The sequence below is a fragment of the Typopeltis vanoorti genome, chromosome 24 (assembly GCF_054136105.1).
Source record: "Typopeltis vanoorti isolate ZY-2024b chromosome 24, IOZ_Tvanoo_1.0, whole genome shotgun sequence".
NCBI lineage: Eukaryota > Metazoa > Arthropoda > Arachnida > Uropygi > Thelyphonidae > Typopeltis > Typopeltis vanoorti.
The window spans coordinates 63,921,393-63,945,146 of NC_143572.1; the positions used below are offsets into that span (position 1 = coordinate 63,921,393).

The window sequence follows — 23,754 nt, forward strand, 5'->3', positions numbered from 1 at the left end:
AGCAAAGATAGGCAATAACGATATATGATCATTTCATTAAATTTTTAATCTAAAAAGAACTGCAGTCAAAAAACACATTCTGCTCCATAAAAATAAAAACTTTGTTAATCTCTTTATATATATTATTATTATACCTCCAACTTTATTCAACTTCCAGGGATGACCCCTTGTTCTGATCCCTCTAGTCAAATGCTGAAACATTTCCCCTGTATCTATCCTATAAACCCCCTTCAAGCAGCTTATATGTTTCTATCATATCCCCTCTTTATCTTCTGTCAACCAACTTCTGCAATCCACATATCCTAAATCTATCTACCTTCATAGATAACATTCCACAGACCACTCATCATCTTGGTCATTCACCTCTGCATCATCTCCACTGGTTCCTCATCCCCATGAAACCAATGAGACCAGACTTGAGCGCAGTACTCCAGATGTGGCCGTATCAAGGCTTTATAAAGAGGAATAACAACTTCCTTATCACTACTTATTAATGTGCTCTTCAATACCTAAGACATCTTATGGGCTACCTTACCAACCTTAGCAATAAACTTTAAACTCTCTGTCTACCACCACCCCTAAATCTCTAGCTTCATCCATTTCTTGGAGTACAGTGCCTTCGATATGATACATGACTTGTAATCTATTTATCCCCAAATGCATAACTTTACATTTCTATGCATTAAACTGATATCCATTATCTTTTGCTCATACTGATAGCCTATCTAAATCATCCTGCAAGCTCTCAATTGCCTTGATTAACTATTACTCTACCTAATTAGTGTTTAGGAAGCTGGCCTGGTTGGCTAAGTGCTTAGCGTATCTGCTGTACAGCCAAAAGGCTGTGGGTTCGAATCCCACCATAGGCATGGATGTTTGTCATTGTCTGTGAAAACACTAATGGTGGTGGTGGTGGTGGACGGTAGATGTAGATGCATTGGTGTAGATGATGCAGTTCGCTGTAGTTGGTGGATTGAGTGGGGTAGATGGAGAGTTGTACTCCATCTACTTCACTGTCTTTGGACTGCTTGGAGGTGTCACGTAGTAATTTTTTTTTTAAATTTCATATCACCAACAAACTGAATATTTCCTTTCAGGTTATTTCCTATATCATTTATGTACAAATTAAACAGCAATGGTCCCAGCACTGAACCTTGCAGCACACCACTAGTTACCTGCTTCCTTCTGAATTCTGCTCCTCCATATACTACTTTTTGATATCTGCCCAGCAGCCAGTATTGTCTACAGGGTGTAGCACAGAGGCAGCCTGCCTCACGGCACAGCTTAATAAGGGCTCTCGTTCAGCCATATTGCACTATGCTAACAATTCCTGTTAGCGTAGCAAGTGCAGAAGGAAGTTTTTCCAAGCTTAAACTGATTAAAAATTAATTGCGAACAGCAATGACCCAAGAAAGATTGGTTGGTCTAACAACTATATCGATAGACATAGCTTATAATTTAAATTTAGAAGAGTTTATAAGCAGTTTTATTGTGTGATATCCCTGTAAAGCAAACATTTGATTAATATTGTTATGTAATCGTTTTGCATTAATGTTTCTCTTGTAATAAAAATAAAATAGCAATTGGAGATTTTCTTACATTTCTGTCTTATAATCCATCAGGGGCAATATTTAATTGTTTGCCTCAGGGTGTGATCTAATCTGGCGACAACCCTGCTAGCAGCCACCCTCTTATCCATATAACCAGTGTCATATCCATCTCCATTTGTTCTAATTTGTGTAATAGAGTTTCATGTGGTATTCTGTCAGAAGCCTTTGCAAAATCCAACAGAATCATTGTGTAGACATTTCCCTTATCCATCTCAGTTGTCACTCTGTTATGAAAAGTTAGTAATTTACTAATGCATGACCAATCCTTCACAAAGTCATGCTGTCCCTCATAGAGTATCATATTCTTATCTACATATTCTTGAATTCCCTTTTTGACCAGTACTTTTATTAGCACTTCTGAAATACTGATTAGTGTGTAATTTGCTACTGCAGTCTTAGAACTTCTCTTATGCAATGGAATTATTTTGCCCTCTTTCCACTCCCTTGGAACTTTACCAAAAGAAGTTATGGAGGAGGCACAAGACAGTTTGTACAATGAACATATACATGAAGAATATAAAATGCAGGTGAAGAATGCGATAAATATAAGTAGAATATGAGAGGAGATTGGCCAGTCAGGTTAAAGATAATCTAAGGACATTTTTCTGCTCTATGGCAAGCAAGAGGGAAAATAATAATGACAGGTTGACCCTGGTGAATAGTTATGGTTGAAGAGTGACCATTGCAAATGATATAGTGGAATTATTTAATGAACACTTCATCAGTGTATATCATACTGGTGTGACTGATGCTGTGCAACATGAAAAGTTGCACAGCATCAGGAGAATTTAAGGTGAAAGAATCAGAGGCAGTGGCACATACTCAGAATTTAATCTGGAGGAGGGGCAAGTTGAGTAGATGATTTGAGAATAAACACTATGCATTGCATATGACCTATGACTGAGCATTTACAGTGATCTCCAATACATGATACCCATGATCTCCTCTGGCCCTGCTTGGGCAAACGAAGTAGCGCTTGGTCTACCCGAGTGCTACTTCGTTTACAGTGGCCATGATTCTCAAGAGCTATAGGGTATTCCCACCTTATGTGACAGCTAATTCATAAGTAGTATGGAAAATAGAAGACATGAGACGGCATAAATAAAAAAATGAATTTTAATTAGGAAAAGATTTTTGGAAAATTTTCTAGTGTTTTTTTTTCCTTTTCCTTTTTTTTTTGGGGGGGGGGTCTTGGCCCCCCTGGGTGCGCCACTGATCAGAGTTGTGTATCAAGTGTTCTTAACATTAAATGTTAATAATGCTGAGGGAATGGATGACATATCAACACACATTTTTAAGAAATATGCAAAAGAATTTTCTATGCCCTTGACCTGGTTATTTAGTGGAAGTCTTGTAGTGGGGAAGGTTTCTAAGGAGTGGAAAGAAGGCAAAATAGTTCCTCTCCACAAGCATGGTTCCGGGACAGAGGTTTCCAATTATAGACCAGTCTGTATATCAGCAGTTGTGGTCAGAGTTTTGAAGAAACTAGTTTGGAATAGAATACAGGAATGGGTTGATGGACAAATAGGATTCTGTATGATGGTGAGCATGAGTTTGTGAAGGGCAGGCTTGTTTTAGCAATCTGCTTACATTTTATGATTAGGTGGTGAATGTGTTCGATAAGGGAGATTCACATACAGTGATTTTCTTTACCATTTGTCATATAGTAATCTATCGAATGCAAGGCATTTGATAGATCGCCATATGACAGATTGGTGTATTAGCTGCAAAAGATGAGATTGGATAAGAATGAGATGGATAACAATGACATAAAAATAAGAAAAAGATGAGGGTGAATTGGCAGTGGTAGGATGGCATTAATTGGAGTTTTCTAGAGTTTTTGAAACTTTTAGAGTTTTTGGTATAAGGATAACTGCTGCAGAGGATATAGTTGAGATATTTAATGAGCAGTTCATAAAGATCTTTCATCCTTGTGAATGTGACATCATGGAGAGTTTGAGAGCAGTGGATAATGAGGAGAGACTGACTTTGAGTGAGGAAGAGGTATATGGGGAATTAAGCAAACTTGATGTTAATAATGTGTAAGGCTGTGGGCTTGTAAGGCTTGATTATATATCACCATGTATTTTAAGGAATGTGTTAGGGAGGCAACATCTGCCTTGACATATTTGTTTAATATAAGTCTTACACTGGGTCAAGTTCCAAAACAGTGGAAGGAATGCAGGATTGTAACACTTCATAAAGGAAGTGACAGAACTCAAGCATCAAATTATAGGCTGTGTGTCAGGTGTGGTGGTTAAAATGTTGGAGAGGCTAGTGAGAATCAGGATCCAGAATTGGGTTGACAACAATGGTATTGTCTTCGATGGACAGTATGGATTTTCTAAAGGGAAGTAATGTTTTAGTAATCTACTTACTCATTACAAAAAAGTGACAGCAGCATTGGAAGTGGGAGATGAACACACAGTGGTATACTTGGACTTTGCAAAGGGTATTGATAGATTACCACATGATAAGTTGATAGTCAAACTAGAGTGGATGAGGTTGGATATTAGACTTGTGCATTGGATTAGAGATCGGCTGTCTGATAGGTGTCAACAAGTTGTGTATGGGAGAGCAATATCCCAGAAGAGGAAAGTCACTAGCGGTGTACCTCAGGGGTCTATTTGAGGGCCATTGCTGTTTAACCTGTATGTTAATGATATTGGGGAAAATTTGAATGGGGATATTCAGTTGTTTGCAGATGATGCAAAGTTGGGATGAACTATTGACTTGAATAGACTGAGTAAATAGGCACAGGAGTGGGAATGTCAATTCAGTGTTGCGAAATGTAAAGTTTTAAAATTTGAACATGAAGATAGAATGTAGAATTTACTCTTGATGGGGATATAAGAGATCTTGGGATGATGGTGGATAAAGATCTAAAATTTAGGGGACACATTTGCCAAAATTGTGAGGACAATGCAATGAATTCTGGCAATGATGTGGATTACACTGACTTATAGATGTAATGAGATTCTGATTCCATTGTATAAGGCTCTGATTGACTACATATGGACTAGTTTTTCATAAAATGGTGGGAGATTGGAGATGAATAAGAGGCCATCACTGGAAGCTGTATAAGGAGGGTGTGAGCAAGGGAGTGAAAAGCAGGTTTTTGCATGGAGAGTTGTGAATGATTGGAATGAATTGCCTGAGACTGTGGTGCCTGCAGAGAATTTGAATGCATTTAAGGCACAGTATGATGAGCTGTGTGGGATCTTAGGGTGATAATAATAACATACTGATTAGATGGATTGAAGATTGGCGTTCTGAATGATACCAACAAGTTGTGTATGATGGAGCAGTGGCCCAGAAAAGGAAGGTGACCAGTGGATTCTCTTCTTGTACCCCTACAATTTAACTTATTTGTTAATGATATTTTGCATGGATTGAATGAGGGATGTTTGCTGATGATGTTAGTTCTCTACAGGAAGATTTGAATAGATTTTTAGCTTGGACAGATGATTGAGGGTATAGTTTTAAATATTAATAAATGCAAATGAGGTGCCACACTTTGAGGTGCAGAAATATAAGGCCATGTGTACTGGCAGAACTGTGCTTCAGGAAGTGGATGAGATTCAAGATCTTTGGATGATGATAGACAGCGGACCACTAATGTTCTGAGGGTACTCTGCAAGTGTTGCAAAGCCTGCACATTGTATTGCTGCTATGATAAAAAGTACATTGACATGTAGGATAAGGAGGTGGTGGGACCTCTGTATAAGGCATTGGTCAGCCCACATGTGGACTGTTATGCTCAAATTTGGTTGCCTAGTTTTCGTTGTGAATGCGGACATGATAGAATCCAAAGCTGAATGGCCAAAGTGATATTGGGATTCTGGAGTGTTGGTTATGTAGAGTGGTTGAGGGAATGTGGATTACAAAGTTTGGGGAATATGAGGAAAAAAAGGACTATGATAGAGGCCTTCCAGTTGGTTAAGGGATTTTATCAGATTAATACAGAATTAATAAAAGAAGGAATTATAAAAAGAGTAGGCGGTAATATTGGAATAATGATAAACCATTCCTGTAAGTTGTATAAAGATGTGGTGTGGAAGGGTGAGAGCATTGTGAATGCAGGGAGTGTAAATGATTTCAAAGCTCAATATGATAGACATATTGATGTTGAGTGGGCCACCCATGATGAGTCTACTGGCTACATGGAAGGTACTCTAATAATAATAACTACATAATGTTGGATACAATAGCCACTTAATTTGAATAAGTTTACTTTGCCAAAGTGAAGCCTATTGGCTCTTTATCTCAGTAATTTAGTAGTGCACCTTTTGGTGACTCGTACAGTAAAGAAATAAGCTTTGTATTACTGCAACCTTAGTATTTACATCTAGGTCTACCTACTCACTGACAAGACCTCAGAAAGGTCGAAAATGGTCTGGGTAGTGACCTTCTCCCATAATGTATAACAGCATACATCTCCTAGGAGATGTATTTTACATTAAGGGAAAATACTAAGAACAGTGATCGGAGCTTACTCCACCTTTACTACGAGTTGCCCCAGCATGTACCACCTGTTGGCTTACGCTTGGACTCGCCAAACTTTTATAGTTTTCTACATTCGGCATGAAACTCTTAGATAGATTTTCTATCTTTGAGTTTCTTATTCGGCTAAGAAATAATGTTGGATTCAATATCCACTTAATTTTAATAAATAATAACTACAATTTTGATTGCTGGAAGTTTGAGATCAATACTGAAATTTGAGACCATCTTCTTCTTTTTACTTTAAACTTCAGCTTGTTGTGTCTGCAGTAGTGTAGGCAGCGTGACCATCGTTTTCTTGGTCTACCAACTTGTCTTTCCATATGTGGCTTCCACTCTCTTGATAATTTAACAAATCTTTTTTGGATAAATTCTATTAACATGTTTATTCCATTCTGATCTTCAAATTGAGATCTACAATAAAATTTGTTGGTCCATCTCAGTTTTGATTAAACCATTAGTGTCAGTATTATAAAATAATGCAATGTAATAACCATAATCTAGCTTGATGGAATTTAATGAAATTTGGTAATTAAGATTTTTACTAAAATTTGTCAAAATAGTATGAAATGATGTGTTAAAAATAGCAATAAATAAACTGTTTATAGTATGTAAACAAGCAAAAAATGGCTCTAGTTTCATTTGTTGTGCAAAGGGTTTGACAGACTACTGCATGTCAAGTTGGTATTTACATTAGAGAATTAGATAGTAGACCGTCTTTCTGATGATATCAGCAAGTTGTATATTGGAAAGTGATATCCTGGAAGAGAAATGTTAGTAGTGCTGTGTACCCTAGAGATATGTTTTAGGCTCATTATTGTTGAACTTATATTTAATGGTAATGAGAGAGGCTTAAATGAAGATATGTGGTTGTTTGAAGAAGATGCAAAGTTAACGAAAGTTATGAGAGTAAAATGGATTTGTCTTTGAATAGATTGTGCGTGGGTGTGAAGGAAGAAGAATAGGGCTACTATTTCAGTTACCATTTCAGTGTTACAAAGTATAAGGTTTGAAATTTAGTAGACAACAAGATAAATTTTGCTTATTTGGTTGTCTCTTTCCATATTAATTTGCCATCTTCACTAAAACTGTTCCTAAATTGCCAAAATGTTTTACTTATTGGTTATCCGTTGATAATGCAGTCAATGTTGTATTCCTGTTTATTTTCATAGTTTTGGTCTTTTAATTGCTGATTTTCATACCAAATCTGTTACAGTTGTTATTCAGTTTAGTTAGAGAATCCTGGAGACTTGCACTAAATTTGTTTGGGAGTATATCATCTTCATAAAGCAAAGAGTGCTAAGTTTAATATCTTTGATTCTAATATCAGGTTTAATACCACTTTCTTTCATAATGAAATTCATGTAGATAATGAATAAGAGTGAGATAATGTGTACCTTGTTTGACACCTGAATTTACATCAAACTATCATCCTGCTTCCTTCATTTCTAACTGCTGACTTACAATTTTAATACAGAATATGTATTGCTCTGTAAAATGTCTCATTTACCCTTTCTAATTGCTCTGGGTACCTTGTGGTATGCTTTCTTCCAGATCTATAAAACTCACTTATAGATCCTTGTTATATTCTCACAGTTTCTCAACTATTTGTCATAAAGTGAAAATTCGATCATGACAACCTCAGTTTGACATGAAACCAGCTTCTTTGTCTCCAAGTTTCTCTTCCACAATTTTTCTTAGCCTCTTCTCAAGTATGCATGCACGAATCTTACCTGGAACATTTAGTAGAGAAATTCCTCTGTAATTCTCATATTCAGTTTCTTTTCTATAAGTGAGAAATATGAGAGCTTTACTCCAGTCATCTGGAATTTAACCTTCTGACCAGACCTTCTAACATTATGCAGTGTAGCCTCTGTAAAATGTTTCTACCACCATATTTGAGCATTTCTGGTTGACTATCATTTATCCCAACTGCAGAAAGGCAGTTGATGTAGCTTTTTTGTACATCAGGTGCTGATATATATTTCTGTTAAATATTTTCTACCGCTGTTCTGTCACTGTTTGTTTCATTTAACAATCTTTCAAAGTAATTACTCTAGATTCCAGAATAACTTTTTTTAGTGTCAGTTTTGATGTTTCCTTTATCATCTGATTTCTTTTACTTCACTCTTTCTCTAAACTTTTTCAATAGCTTCTAGAACATTTTGCCACTTTCCTGATATTTATCTGATATATTCTTACCGATCTTCCCATAACTTTTCTTTAGCTACTTTTACACATAGCTTAACTCTCCTTTTTACTGTATTCTTTTAGGGCATCTTCAGAAACATCTTCCATATTAAAATAATGTAAGTAGGATTTTTGATTGGAAAGTGGTTGATGAGAGGAGTACATTGCCTGAGAGTATAGTGAGTGCTAAAACAATAAATGAATTTAAGATAAGGTTTAAGGAATGTTGTGTTTGCTAATGAAGGATTATCTATAATGAGTAATTTGAGTTTAGGGATCTGGTAACATTGATAATAATAATAACAATAGTTTTACTACTGTTATGCTCATAGCTTTTTCAGTACATGTGAATATGTACTGATATAAAATAAATACCAAAGTAATATAATCATAAGAAAAATGGTTCTGTGGTATGTTGAGGATGATGCAGCAAGCTCCCTTTGCTTAGAAGAGACTTGAATTTGCTTCTCATCATGATGCAAAGAATACTTATAAAGTGTTTTCAAATGGAGGTGAGTTAGCCACTCTTGTACATAGGGAGTAGTTTTTTGTTTCTGGATATCACATTTTTTTTTCCCTATAAATAAAGCAAAGTATTCAGAGAATACATGCAAATAACAGACAAAAATACATTTAATGAATGGAGTAGAATTAGACAGATTGTATAATATAGCATGGAATGGTGCAATGAGCCATCCTCAAATTTTATGTTGTGCCATGCAAAGCAGGGAAATTTTCTACAAAGAGCCATATAATAATGATAACACAATCAGCTTTCACTGTAGCTAACAGTGTTATTGTAGTCAAGTTACTCACAGTCAACCCCATAGCACTCAAGGCAATGCTAAAGAAGTCACCAAAGCAAACCTTCCAGTACAAACAAATTATTATTTTAGTCCCTAGAAGTTTATGAAGCTGAGATCAGTCATAATAATGAAATTGCATAAAAGGATCACGGAAGATTAAGGATTCATGATGGTCTTCTACATTAAAATTCACAGTGATATGCATACTTTATTATACTATGGATTAATGAGCATACAAGGCAAATGACTTGATTAATAACATCAATTAATCAGCCTTCCTGTTGACCCTCTCCATTACAGTCGTCTTTCAGTTTCTTTAAATGTTACAAATAACTAATCTTTGATTAAAAATCTTACGTTACCAATGCCAAAATCAGAAATATCAATGAAGTTCAAAACTAAAGCATAACATTGAAATAGAATTTGGGGAAGGATAAATGTCACTTATTCTGAAAGTTGATGGCTATAGTAATGAAGATGGTAAACAAGATGGCTTATAATGGTTTTCTCACATAGATATAACCATTACTCCATCTGTTAATTCATCACAGTTTTTATTCAGTTGTCTTTTCTCTAATTTCCATTCCTCTGCATATACTGACCACAGTTAATAACATAACACCCATACTTCAGTAAATAACACCACTCATACTTTTTCAATCCAGTGTTACATATTTGTTAGTGTTTTTAATTACATTTTTACTCTCAGGTACATCTTTCCACTTCCTGAAAAGGACAAAGATGGACGAGTTGTACTGTTTAGCATAGCAGGTAATTATTTCCTGAATGTTTTCATTTATTAATTTTATTTATTAATAGAGAGAGAGAGAGAGAGAGAGAGTAATTTTCATTCTTTAAATCACTAGGACTATACAGGATACTGCATTTATATATTCCTCAACACACACATTATCAAAGTATTGGGACTTGATCAAGAGATGCAGACAATGAATGCAAGTATGCAAGCAGGTTGTACTGCAATGCCAACACAGACTGATTGTTATTGTATATATTTTAATATACAATAACAATCAGTCTGTGTTGGCATTACAGTACAACCTGCTTGCATACTTTCTACCTGTTTAAGATTGGAGAAATATTTCAATAAAAATATTCTTCCATTGCAGAACATCTTTTATGCAGCTGTGATACCACAGGAATGTATGATAGTTCCATTGTACAATTGTACAATGGTGGTGCAAAAACTGATGTGTCTAACTACTAACCTATCATTATCTCTGGTGTGGTAGTGAAGATTTGAGAGAAGTTGGTAAGAACTTGCATACAGAAATGGGTAGACAAACATGCTATACTCTGCAAGGAATAGCATGGGTTTACTAAAGGAAGGTCATGTTTTAGCAATTTGCACATATTTTATAACAATGTTACTGCCGAGTTGGATAAAGGGAATGGATACACTAGGATACTGTTGGATTTTTCTTAGGCAATTGATAGGCTACCACACAAAAGGCTGTTGCATAAACTGGAGAATATGGGATTGGAATATAACCTCTTGACTTGGATCAGGGAATGGTTGACAGACAGATAATATCAAAAAGTGGTAAACAGTGGGTGTGAATCTGTCAGATTTAAGGTGACCAGTGGTGTACATCAGGTTTCAGTCATTGGACTATTATTGTTCAATCTATACATTAATGACATCAGGCAGCATCTAACATCAGATGTGCAGTTGTTTTCCAATGATGCGAAGATAGGCAGGGCAATCACGGATGCTACTGACATTCAGCAATTACAAAATGATTTGAACAGACTGGAAATTTGGGCAAACAAACATGACTATCAGTTTAATGTTAGTAAGTGTCAAGTTAAGCACTTAGGTGTGATTAGAGTTCCAGCAGCATATTATATTAGCAGGGTTATGCTACAAAAAACTGAAGAGGCAAGGGATCTTGGTGTATTGGAATTTAAAGTTCAAAGATCACACGGCAAACATGACTCGGAGGATAATTGCAATGCTGAAGCAAACCTTGACATGTAAAGATAAGGAAGTCATTTTGCCTCTTTATAAGGCTTTGATAAGACCACACCTAGATTAGAGAATTATGGAATGGGCGCAAAGAGGAGTTACAAAGATTGCGAGTATGTAGGTTGCAGACTCTGGTTAACAGGAGAAAGAGGGGGTGATATGATAGTGGTCTATGAACTTTTGAATGGGTGTTATAGAATATAAACTGATGAAATTTTTTGTTATATGGAAGGTGGGGAGAGAACACAGGGGCATCCATAGAAGCTAAGTTTGTCACAGTCAAGAAAGGGGTAAGAGCTAGGTTTTTTCCCCAGAGATTAGTGAGTGAGTGGGATAATTTGCCCTTAGGGGTAGTGAGTGTATTTAGTGCAAATGAATTTAAGGGAAGGTATGATAGCTGGTTTGGGTGATTTATAGCCTTCCTCGATGAGTTCTTGACTCCCTGGAGGTCTCAGATAATAATAATAATAATTCATAAATTATTATATTTTTTTCCATAAAATTTATTTTTCCACAAGACTAATTCTGAATATTTCATTTTTTCATTAAGCATCCTCAAGAAAAAAACAACAACTGCTACCTTACTTTTTGGAAACCCCTGGCCTTCTGTACCCTATACTTTTGCTCTGTCTGTATAGTGCAATTTTGTTTAGCTGCATGTGTGACTCTTAGCTATTTTTTATGAAAATGTGGCCAGCCAGCCTGTTCTTGGATTGACATTAGTGTGGTCTTTTGTTTTATATTTGGAATAATTTTCCATACATTTTTTGGAAAGTTTTCCCAAATGGCTTCCAGTAAACATTGACCTATATAGGGGGATATCTTGTCCATATTTGAACTTACCAAATGTTCCTAGTGACATTTTGATGCAAATGAATATGATAAATCACAGTCCCATTTATTCCCACATACCGCAAGAAAAACTACCATCTGTCTTTCCTTGATCCTATATATACATATCTTATCATATGCTCAGGTGTCCTAATACAAAACATAGTATATGTTCTTTTTTTTATATTTTGTTCTTGCAAAAGTCTACTGCCTTTAAATTCTATACATCTAATAGGGGCTCTGGATTCTATGCGGCACAAGCAAAGTGATGTATTTAAGTCTTTCATTTTGACATATGAAGCCCTCATGGAAGATGAAGAGACTCAACGCAAAGGCCTCACTTACATCTTCACGCAAGAATCATATCAAATAAGTCACGCTCTACTGGTTGGCCTAAGAGACCTACAGAAAATGATCCATGTTGGAGAGGTAAGGTTATGGTATATGTTTGGATATACTTTAATAGCATACATTTATTGCAGTTATCAACATTTAATGAGAATAAGAGCAAAAATTATTTTGTGAATGCATTTTCTTGGGTAGTTAGTCTTTTACACTAATTTAAATTTGCATGCTTAATTATTTTTTAAAACCAATCATTTTGATTTGATAATTCACTAGAAAGCTGTACCACTACGTCACAAGAAACTTCACTGGATCAATCTTCCTAGGTATCTTCGTGCTTTGTTTGAGTTGCTCAGAACATTTCTGAGTGCCAAGTTACAAAAACGGGTAAGTTGGCCATTCGATTTTCTAATTTTCCCTTTTTGTTTAATGGTTTTCTGACTCTTCTAAAGTTGCTCAATTTTACTAATTTTCTTAGCATTAAATCTAATTTTTAAATTTACAGTAAGTTTTATAAATTTAGTTAAACAAAATATTTAAAAAAAAATTAATTTAGTTTACTGTATGGAATTTTTAGAAAAGAAAGCACATAACACTGCTACACACACACACACAATAACTAAGTCTGGCTGGTATGCTATGTAGATGATGTCTTTGATGATATGCTATGTAGATGATCGTATTCAAAGCCTAAAAACCAAAAATAACTTTCATAGAAAAAGAAACAAGCAGTTGTCTTCTTTTCAGCACTAGTTACACAAATACCAAATGGTTTGTTATCCTTTTTTGTTTATAGGAAATCCCCCCCACACACACAGGAAGGTATTAATTTAAGCAGTTACAACATTATTAATCTTAAGTATGGCATCCTCAAAACAGACAGGGGCAGGACCTATGTGATCTAATGGCACAGCCCTTGCCACAGAACTCAGTTATCTTTGAAACATCTTTTTTAGGCAATGTTGCAACCCCTATAAAACAGACAAAATATTGCATGTTCCTCCTACTCAAGATCACAACAAAACTATTCCTATCCTTTATATCTGGGATACATTTAAAAAGATAGCTAAAATTCTTCACAGACATACTCTTTGTGTGACTTTCAAATCACACCTTAAGCTAGCTACCTTCATCTGTTCACTAAAGGATCAGTCTCATCCTTTTTTGCACATCCTGGAGTGTATAAGGTTCCTTGTGCCTTCAACTCAACCTATGTTGGACTGGCATACACATTTGTAACATTTGCCTTGAATAATATAAGAACTACATTTGCAATCATCTGAATGGCAGTTCAGGACTGGCAGTCCATGCTCTGGCTCTTTCATGCAGGATCAAATGAAAGATGATAACTTTGCTGCATAAAAGTTACTATGAGCAACTTCTATGTAGCAGAGAATTTTTATTTCATAAACAGCTAAAGGAATATTTCATAGTCAGCTATGAAACAATAATGGAATACTGTTAGTTAGCATATAGGAAAAAAAAAGATGTGATGTTGATGTGATAATGCATATTATCACATATGCAAACATATGACACTCAGGCAAAAATTTTATGATAAATAAGTTGTTTACATGAGTTTTCCCTCCATTTTTTACATTTATTATAATAGCCATGAAACACTTCTCTAACCTCAATAAGTATGGCTGCATTAATTTGTTAAGATATGGGAGATCAGCAATTCTGGGACCACATTATGAGTTATAAGTTATGATGAGTTATAGTTAGTTATAATGAGGATAGACTGAGAGCATGCAAACTGCAAATAGAAGACTTAGAGCTGATATGATACGTTTAAACTCTTGAGAGGTAATTACATGTTGACACCGGAAGATATCTTTCATATAGTAAAACATAGGGAAGGACAATGACCATTTCTGGAAGTTGCAAATGGAAGTGATGAGCAAGAGGTCTGAATGGCTTTTTTAACAAGGACCGTGGTTGAACCACAGAGTGTATTATCTCAAAGGGTGGTGAGAACGATGGTGAACAAGTTTAAGGAATAGTATTACAGACTGTATTGTCTAAGATGGGTCTCCCATAATGAGTCTTGTGACTGCATGGTGGTCCTTAATAATAACAGATATTTGCTTTTCACCATACAGTTTCCTAAATATTATACCATAAATTATTTAATGAATATGCAGTTACTAGCTGGATTTTAAGTATTAATATTATAAAAATAAATTGGAATTTTTGATAGATTGGTTTCTCAACAGAAAGAAGTGGAAACAGACTATCTGAGATCTTCCCCACTCCTTCTCTGTGTAGTAGAATTGGCTACTTCTCTCAAAGCTACTGTTAGTGCAACACCACTGTGTTTATTATGGAATTTCTGCTAGGTATATTCCTTACATGATAGTACACAGTGGCCCAAGTGTAAATTATGTGATAGCATTACTTTTTGGAGGGATGAGAAAGTTCTAATTGTAAATTTAGGATTCTTCAACCTTTATTATTCATTGTATCATCCAGCAATCTTTTAGCATTTAAAATACCTGAGTGCCTCTCCATGTGGAATTTATTTAACATGAAGCCACATCATACTACTTCCCACTCTCTTAATAATGCCAGCAAAGGTTGGTCGATTGGTAGAGCCTCTGCTACAAATGGCTCACAAAATGTTAAGCAAGTTTGAGCACGGTTAGTGAGTCACGGAAGGGGTCAATCGTTCGATGCTGTTGGCACACTCTCCCTCGATGAGTCTTTGGACTCCTGGAGGTGTCACATAATAATAATAATAATGTTCCTACATTCCCAATCAATTTTAAACTGATTAGTCTCAATCATTCTCTATGGTGCAGAATGGACACTTGGTAAGAGAGACAGAGACACTTGACAGCTTTGAAATATGGTGCTGGAGAAGAATGCTGAATAAAAGAACCAGTGTCAGTATTCTCAATCAATTAAACATCAAAAAGAGACTGAGTGACATAGTCAACAAGAAGATATTTCAATATTTTGGACATATATCATGACAAGATAGTGATAACATTGAAAAGGAAATTATGCAAGGAAAATGCAGGAAAGGAAGACCAAGAGCAAGATGGATAAATCAAATCCAAAAGATCTCGAGACTCTCTTTGGAAGAAGCAACTGCCATGTCAAGAGATAGAAGTAGATGGAGAAACATTGTTGCCCAGGTCATGAGTCCTCAGACATGAGGAGATTGATGAAAAAGATATGCCTTGGATTGATAAAGTGAGCATAAAAAGTTTTCAAGTATAGATTCAGCATTTATTTGAGGCATCAAATTTAAACAGGAGATGACTTATGAAAATGCAATTAAAAAATGTACCAAATTAGTTTTTTGTTACAGATACTAAAAGGCTAAGGAGCAGCTGTGAGCAATATTTGAGAACAGTTCAGCATCCACTCTTATCTTTTTTCTTTATTTCTGCAGATTGTTGTTCATGAAGACCTAACAAGTTTACATGAGCACTTCCCTCCTCGGATTTTACCCAAGGAGTATGGAGGAATTATGCCTGTTAATGAAATGACAGGTAGGTGCCATTCTGTTGAAATATCTTATTTATTGCATTTCAGAATTCTTCTGCAAAACTTGGAATGATGTATGACAATAATTAATAATTCTCTGAGAATTGCACAGTTAAAGATTATATATGCTATCTACAACATATTTTGAAGTATTGTTTATCCTTTATTTTTTAATCTATACACAGCCCAGTGGATTGATGTTCTGGAAACAAAGCGAGAAAGGCTTCTAGCATTGGATGAAATGGGTACAGATGAGAGCAAACGTCCAAAAATGAAACGTAGTTCAAGTTCACGTTCTGTTCCACAGTTAGTGAACAGTTTAGCAAGGCTGGAACTTTACTAGGTATCACTTAGGATGTAAATTTTCTTTTCTTTCTTTTTTACAAAAAACATCTGTGTAGATTTTATGAAACTATGCACATACAAATAAAATGTTAATTAGTAGGAAGAGGCATTCTGCTAAATCAGTTTTTGGTTTAGCAAACATCATCCAGATCAGGTGATTAGATTTTTATAATGTAGAGAGCATCAACTTTCCTGACAATTCTCCCATTCCACTTCTCCACCCAAGTTGCATTAATGGAAGCATACAAATTTTATGTGGTGCTAATAACTCAATTGCTATTTTTGAATCACATATAGCAAATTTTCCATAAACATTTTAAGAGAATGCACAGACTGGACATATTTATAGATATTTACATGGTTACACAAGTAGAAAAAATATAGAATTTTATTCCAAAACTGATATATTTCATCCAGTGTACATCATTAAGGAGGAAACTGGTAATTACATTCAAATCTGAACCATAAGAATGAGTCATTTAGCATGTGCTTACCAGCTCTTGTCTCGGTTGAAGGAGTTGAGAGGATATAAAAGTTTCTGTAGATTAAATAACCTAAAATAAAATAATAGGCAGACAGAGATTCTTAATTCCAGCAGATTCAAATATGATCATCTTTTCCTTGATACATGTGAAATGCTATGAAATTGTCCAAACCTGTTGAGAAGTGATTACTATTAAGTAATCACTTCTCATTACTATTAATAATAGTAATCACTTACTATAATTAATAGTAAGTGATTACTATTAATTATTAGTAATCACATTTATTTTATTTTATTTTATTTATTTTTAGGTTCTGCAGGACTTTTACAGTTCCTGCAGAACCTAATCATGCAGATCAAGTTAGTCAATTTGTGGTACGAGCAAGCAGGTATTTTTTCCTGGAAACTCAAGAAAATCGACTGCAAAATCCACATTATTTCAGACAGCAACCTATTCTGTTAGGATTAGGTAAAAAGAGATGGCAGCATTTGTTTGCCCATCTCTTCATCAATTGTTGCTTATAATTAGTGATAGTCGTGGGCCAGATATCCCTGATTGGCTACTAGTGGAGATTGAAGTGCCCACTCAGTCTCCGAAAGCTAGACAGGTTAAAAGGCCTCGCCTACTCCTTTATAAGGGAATAAAAGGCATTAGCTGATTATTATTTTGTTATTATTGAATACAATTCTATATTTTTTCAAGACATGTAAGCAGTATAAGTATAAAATTTTTCCGCAATTATATGGTAAATTAAATCTGCTGCTTCGCGTTATTCCCGCTTCCGATGCAGGGTCCGCGTGTTACTTAGATGCGACAACTTGTTAGTACTACTCCCAACCGACCGGTCACCTGGTCTGCCGCTGGGGGGGGGGGAATATATTTTTGACTGTAGAGGTGTATGTTCACGGGGTCGGTTTGCCTGTTTGCGGGATGAAAAACGCCAGATAAACTGGCAGAAAAAACCCTACTGACCGCGCCCAAGACCGGCTAACTTGGCTATGCCTGAGGAAGATCCTCAAATTCCTCACGTCTACAACAGGAATCGAACCTGGGATACTCCTTCCCCAGGCATATGGTTGCGAAGCGCAAAGCCACTAGGCTAACCGCGTGGTTATATGGTAAATTAAATAATACTGCTAATTAGAGCACAAGAACAACTAAGTTTGAGTTGAATTGCATAGAACTAACGAATCCTGGTGAAAACAAGCAATACTGTCAAATGTATTTCACAGTTCTTACATCAGGATGAGAGGTGCCACTGATGTGTATATACCAGCATTCACCAGAATGCAGGAGCATAAAGGTTCATACAGTTTACTAAATGTGCTAGTAACAAATTACAGAGTTGTTGCAAATTAGAACACTGGGATTAATTATATAAAATTTCTTCTCTTAAGTATTATTTGTTATAGTACTGAGATAGAGGTATCAATTAGTTGTTTTTTTTCCCTTTATGTTATATATTTCTGTTTAATATCCAAAAGGTCTTTCTAGTACAGTGCCTACTTTCAACTCTCAATAGTTCCATTATTGAAATGAAACGGCCACATAAAGGAAATTGTTAAATTCACTTTGTTATTGAGATATTCACATGAAATTATTTTATTCTTAATATTCCTTATAAAATTTTCAGCATAATATATTTCATCACTATCCAGTCAAAATGGTAAAATAATTCTTTGCAAGAAACTTAAAAGTTAGAACAGTTTGACGAGAACAAACGAATGACAAAACCCTTCTACAACCAATAAATTGTGCTTGTCAAGATATATTCTTGCAGGCGTAGACTTCTGTGAGTAATTGGTTCAAAAGACATATTTCGGTGATTATACCACATTTTTTATTATTCAGTTATACAATATGCTGAAATAACAGTTCCCAACAAGAGAAATTAATAAATACAAATCATAACCGTCTGGCTATTCATAAACTCAAATAACAGAATGCAGATATAAAACGTTATTGACGTTGAACAATACTGGACGATGTCACGTGTTCTTGTTCTCGTTCATACAGTCCGAGCTCAGATTGAGGTAGATTTATTATTAGAGCTGACCACACTTGATGGAGAATTAAACCTTGATTTTTATTGCATTGGGTTGGGTTTTTCAGCATATTAGCAGCTTCTTTAAATTTTCTTATATAGCTGTTGTTTTCTATGTATGACATCATCGTTTTTTGCCAGAGTACATCGTGTCCAGTGGAAGTGGTATGGAAAGCAAGACCCATTTTTTGTTCTCTTTTGTATTGTATGTCTTTTTGGTGTTCAGCCATGCGTATTTCTCCAGATCTTCCTGTCTGTCCTACATAGCAAATCCTGCAAGAGCAATGGATTTTGTAGACTCCTGGTTTTTTAAGAGGATGATGAGGTGGTTTTGGTGGATGTAGGAATCTTGAGATTTTTTCCATAGGAAGGAAGGCTACTTTTACGTTGTGTTTGTTCATTAATTTGACTAGCTTATCTGTAACATTTTTGATATAAGGAAGCGAGATTGCGTTTTTGTAATCCTGTTTTATTGTGTTGTTAGTTGGAGGCATTTTAAGGATTCTCTTGATGGTTTTTGTTTCATACCCATTCTGTTGGAGGATTTGTGTTAAGTATTTCAGTTCTTCATTACATCTTTCTTGTGTGCTGGAGATATTGTATGCTCTGTCTCGAAGAGTTTTAATTAAGCTTATTTTTTGTGAAGGATGGTGGTGTGAGGATGCATTTAGAAATCTTTCTGTGTTTGTCGGCTTCCTATATACTGAGAAGAAGAGTTTACTTTCTTCATTAACTTCTAATAGAATATCTAGAAAAGGAAGTTTTCTATTTTCTTCTTGTTCTAAAGTGAATTTTATGGTGTTGTGCAAATTGTTGAGATAATCTTTGAAATTGATAAGTTCATCTGTTGTTCCATTGAATATGATGAAAATATCGTCTACATAGCATAGCCATATTTTTGATTTTTTATGGTAATTCTTAAGAGCATTGTTTTCAAATTTTTCCATAAATAGGTTTGCTAATACTGGTGATAATGATGAACCCATGGCCAGTCCTTCTTTTTGTTCCCAGATTCTGTCTTGATAGGTGAAAAAAGTATTGTTTATACAATGTTTAAAAAGATCTAAGATGTCCGGAGGGAAGAGGTCTTCTAGGAGATTCAAAATTTCTTGTCTCGGGATGTTTGTAAACAAGCTGATAATGTCTAGACTTGCTAAGATGTCTTTTGGACCAATATGTATATCTTTCACTTTTTCTAAGAAATGTGTACTATTTTTTATGAAGGAAGATGTTTTTCCTATATGATATGAGATCATGTTGGTGAGGTATTTCGCCAAGTCGGAAGTCGGTGAATCTCTTATTGGTCTTAAAGGTTCTGTCTTGTGGATCTTTGGAATACCATAGATTCTTGGTATCAAAGGATGTTTTGATTATAGGTATTTTTTAAGTTCTGCCATCCAGAGAGGCACTTTTTTTAGATATATATTTGAGACAGCTATACTTTTAAGACCAACAGTAGATGGAAGAGATTCACCGACTTCCAACTTGGCGAAATACCTCACCAACATGATCACATCACATCATATAGGAAAAACATCTTCCTTCATAAAAAATAGTACACATTTCTTAGAAAAAGTGAAAGATATACATATTGGTCCAACAGACATCTTAGCAAGTTTAGACATTATCAGCTTGTTTACAAACATCCCGAGACAAGAAATTTTGAATCTCCTAGAAGACCTCTTCCCTCCGGACATCTTAGATCTTTTTAACCATTGTATAAACAATACTTTTTTCACCTATCAAGACAGAATCTGGGAACAAAAAGGACTGGCCATGGGTTCATCATTATCACCAGTATTAGCAAACCTATTTATGGAAAAATTTGAAAACAATGCTCTTAAGAATTACCATAAAAAATCAAAAATATGGCTACGCTATGTAGACGATATTTTCATCATTTTCAATGGAACAACAGATGAACTTATCAATTTCAAAGATTATCTCAACAATTTGCACAACACCATAAAATTCACTTTAGAACAAGAAGAAAATAGAAAACTTCCTTTTCTAGATATTCTATTAGAAGTTAATGAAGAAAGTAAACTCTCCTTCTCAGTATATAGGAAGCCGACAAATACAGAAAGATTTCTAAATGCATCCTCACACCACCATCCTTCACAAAAAATAAGCTTAATTAAAACTCTTCGAGACAGAGCATACAATATCTCCAGCACACAAGAAAAATGTAATGAAGAACTGAAACACTTAACACAAATCCTCCAACAGAATGGGTATGAAACAAAAACTATCAAGAGAATCCTTAAAATGCCTCCAACTAACAACACAATAAAACAGGATTACAAAAACGCAATCTCACTTCCTTATATCAAAAATGTTACAGATAAGCTAGCCAAATTAATGAACAAACACAACTTAAAAGTAGCCTTCCTTCCTATGGAAAAAATCTCAAGATTCCTACATCCACCTCATCATCCTCTTAAAAAACCAGGAGTCTACAAAATCCATTGCTCTTGAGGATTTGCTACGTAAGACAGACAGGAAGATCTGGAGAAATATGCATGGCTGAACACCAAAAAGATGTACAATACAAAAGAGAACAAAAAACAGGTCTTGCTTTCCATATCACTTCCACTGGACACAATGTACTCTGGCAAAAATCGACAATGTCATACATAGAAAACAACAGCTATACAAGAAAATTTAAAGAAAACTGCTAATATGCTGAAAAACCGAACCCAATGCAATAAAAATCAAGGTTTAATTCTCCATCAAGTGTGGTCAGCTCTAATAAAAAATCTACCTCAATCTCAGCTCAGACTGTATGAACGAGAACACGTGACATCGTTCAGTATTGTTCAACGTCAATAATGTTTTATATCTGCATTCTGTTATTTGAGTTCATGAATAGCCAGATGGTTATGATTTGTATTTATTAATTTCTCTCGTTTAAACTTTAAGTTATACTATATACCCTTGAAGATGTAAATCCTACGATTTATGAAACTTGTCGGGAACTATTATTTCAGCATATTGTATAACTGAATAATAAAAAATGTGGTGTAATCACTGAAATATGTCTTTTGAAGATTTATATCTGCATTCTGTTATTTGAGTTTATGAATAGCCAGATGGTTATGATTTGTATTTATTAATTTCTCTTGTTTAAACTTTAAGTTATACTATTTACCCTTGAAGATGTAAATCCTACGATTTATGAAACTTGTCGGGAACTATTATTTCAGCATATTGTATAACTGAATAATAAAAAATGTGGTGTAATCACTGAAATATGTCTTTTGAAGATATATTCTTGTTTAATCCTTTATCCAAGCATAGGCAAACAAAGTTTGTGCTGAAATATCTTCATGACTAGACTACTTGTATAATATAGGCTGGTGACTCCACATCGATTGCCTTAGTATTCCATAATGAAAACAACATGCCCCAGTATGCAAGTAGCCTAATTATGAAGATATACAAATTTTGTTCATCATCAAATTTCTGACATATATACCCTTCAGTGGATAAACAGGATAGTACTGCATAAAGAGTTACACCATTACTAATTTATTATCAACAGTTTTCCTCCAGATTAGCCTGCTATCTATCAGTCCACATTCCAATATTAGCAGATTTATTTCTGCCTTCTAAGGCAATTTGTAATGTATCAGTCTACCTATATCTTGGTCTTCCTCTGGGTCTTTTTCCTGCCAACCTGGCAGAGAATACTTGTTTTTGCTAATCTTTCCTCTCCCATTCTGTTTAAGTCATACCATTTGAGATTAGCTCTGCTAACACATTCCTGAATGCTAACAATGTCAAGTTCTTTCCTAATATCCTCGTTTTTAATATGATACTGCCATATGTTCAGTCCCCTAATCTGTCTCAGGTGTCTCCAGTCTTGATCATGTGTTTTATTTCTAATCCAGCTCTCAGATCCATAAGTTAAAATTGATTCGAAGATTGTCTTGTATACAGCTAGTTTAGGGTTTTGACTAATCTCTCTTATTCCATATAAATTTATTCAGTTGACTTCCTACCATATCAGCTTTATTGATTTTGTCTATTTCCATATTTAATTTACCATCTTCACTAAAAATTGTGCATAAGTAGCTAAAATATTTTACTTGTTCTATAGGTTGATCATTCAGGATACAGCTGATGTTTTCAACATTTATGTTTATTTTTAATGTTGATTTTCATATCAAATTTATTACAAGTTATTCAGAAGTATAACATCACCTGCATAAAGTAAGAAGCTGAGATTAACACATCCAATTTTATATCAGGTTTAATACCACTTTTCTTCATAATGCAATCCATATAGACAATGAATAACAGTGGAGATAATGTACACACACTTGTCATACACCTGACTTAACATCGAACCATCTTCCTGACCTTCAATTCTAATTGCTGATTACAACTCAAATACATGCTATGTATTGCTTAATGTAATGTCCCATTTGCACCATATAACTGTAGAGTTTTGAACAGCTTTCCTCTTGGCGCTTGTCAAATGCCTTTTCCAAATCTACAAAACTTAAATACAGATCCTTGTTATAATCCCATGATTTCTCAACTATTTATCTTAAAGTGAAAATCTGATCCTGACAGCCTCTGTTTGGCCAGTACCCAGATTGTTGTTCTCCTCCACAATTTTTCTTAGCCGTTTTTCAAGAATACTTGCATAAATCTTACCAGGAATGCTCAGTAGAGAAATTCCTCTATAATTCTCACATTCAGCTTTATTTCCTTTTTTACCAATGGGTGCTATGAGTGCTCTACTCCAATCTTCTGAAATTTGCAAAAAGGCAGCTGGAGTAGATGATATTCAACCAGAAATACTAAAATATGGAGCTATAAAAGTTTTACAGTGGCTCCTTTGAATTATGCAAAGGAGCCACTGTAAAACTTTTATAGCTCCATATTTTAGCATTTTTGGTTGAATATCATCTACTCCAGCTGCCTTTCTACATTTCAGGTTTGTGATAGCTTTTCCTACTTTAAGTACAGTTATATATTTCAGATGGCATTCCTGTTAAGTGTTTTCTACCACCATGCTAACACTGCATGTTTCATTTAGCAAACTTTCAAAGTAATTACTCCATACACGAATAATATCTTTATCTTCAGTTTTCACATC

General features: G+C 34.9%; 1 protein-coding gene across 1 annotated transcript in view; it reads left to right on the plus strand.

The window, feature by feature from the left end:
• Positions 1-23,754, plus strand: part of LOC150093313 (alpha-tocopherol transfer protein-like) — a 69,041-nt gene that overhangs the window by 30,887 nt on the left and 14,400 nt on the right. The window contains exons 4-8 of the mRNA XM_090413310.1: positions 9,819-9,880; positions 12,163-12,356; positions 12,549-12,659; positions 15,676-15,775; positions 15,956-16,113. Of these exons, the coding sequence (XP_090269436.1) occupies positions 9,819-9,880; positions 12,163-12,356; positions 12,549-12,659; positions 15,676-15,775; positions 15,956-16,113 (625 nt within the window). The remainder of the gene's footprint in view (positions 1-9,818; positions 9,881-12,162; positions 12,357-12,548; positions 12,660-15,675; positions 15,776-15,955; positions 16,114-23,754) is intronic.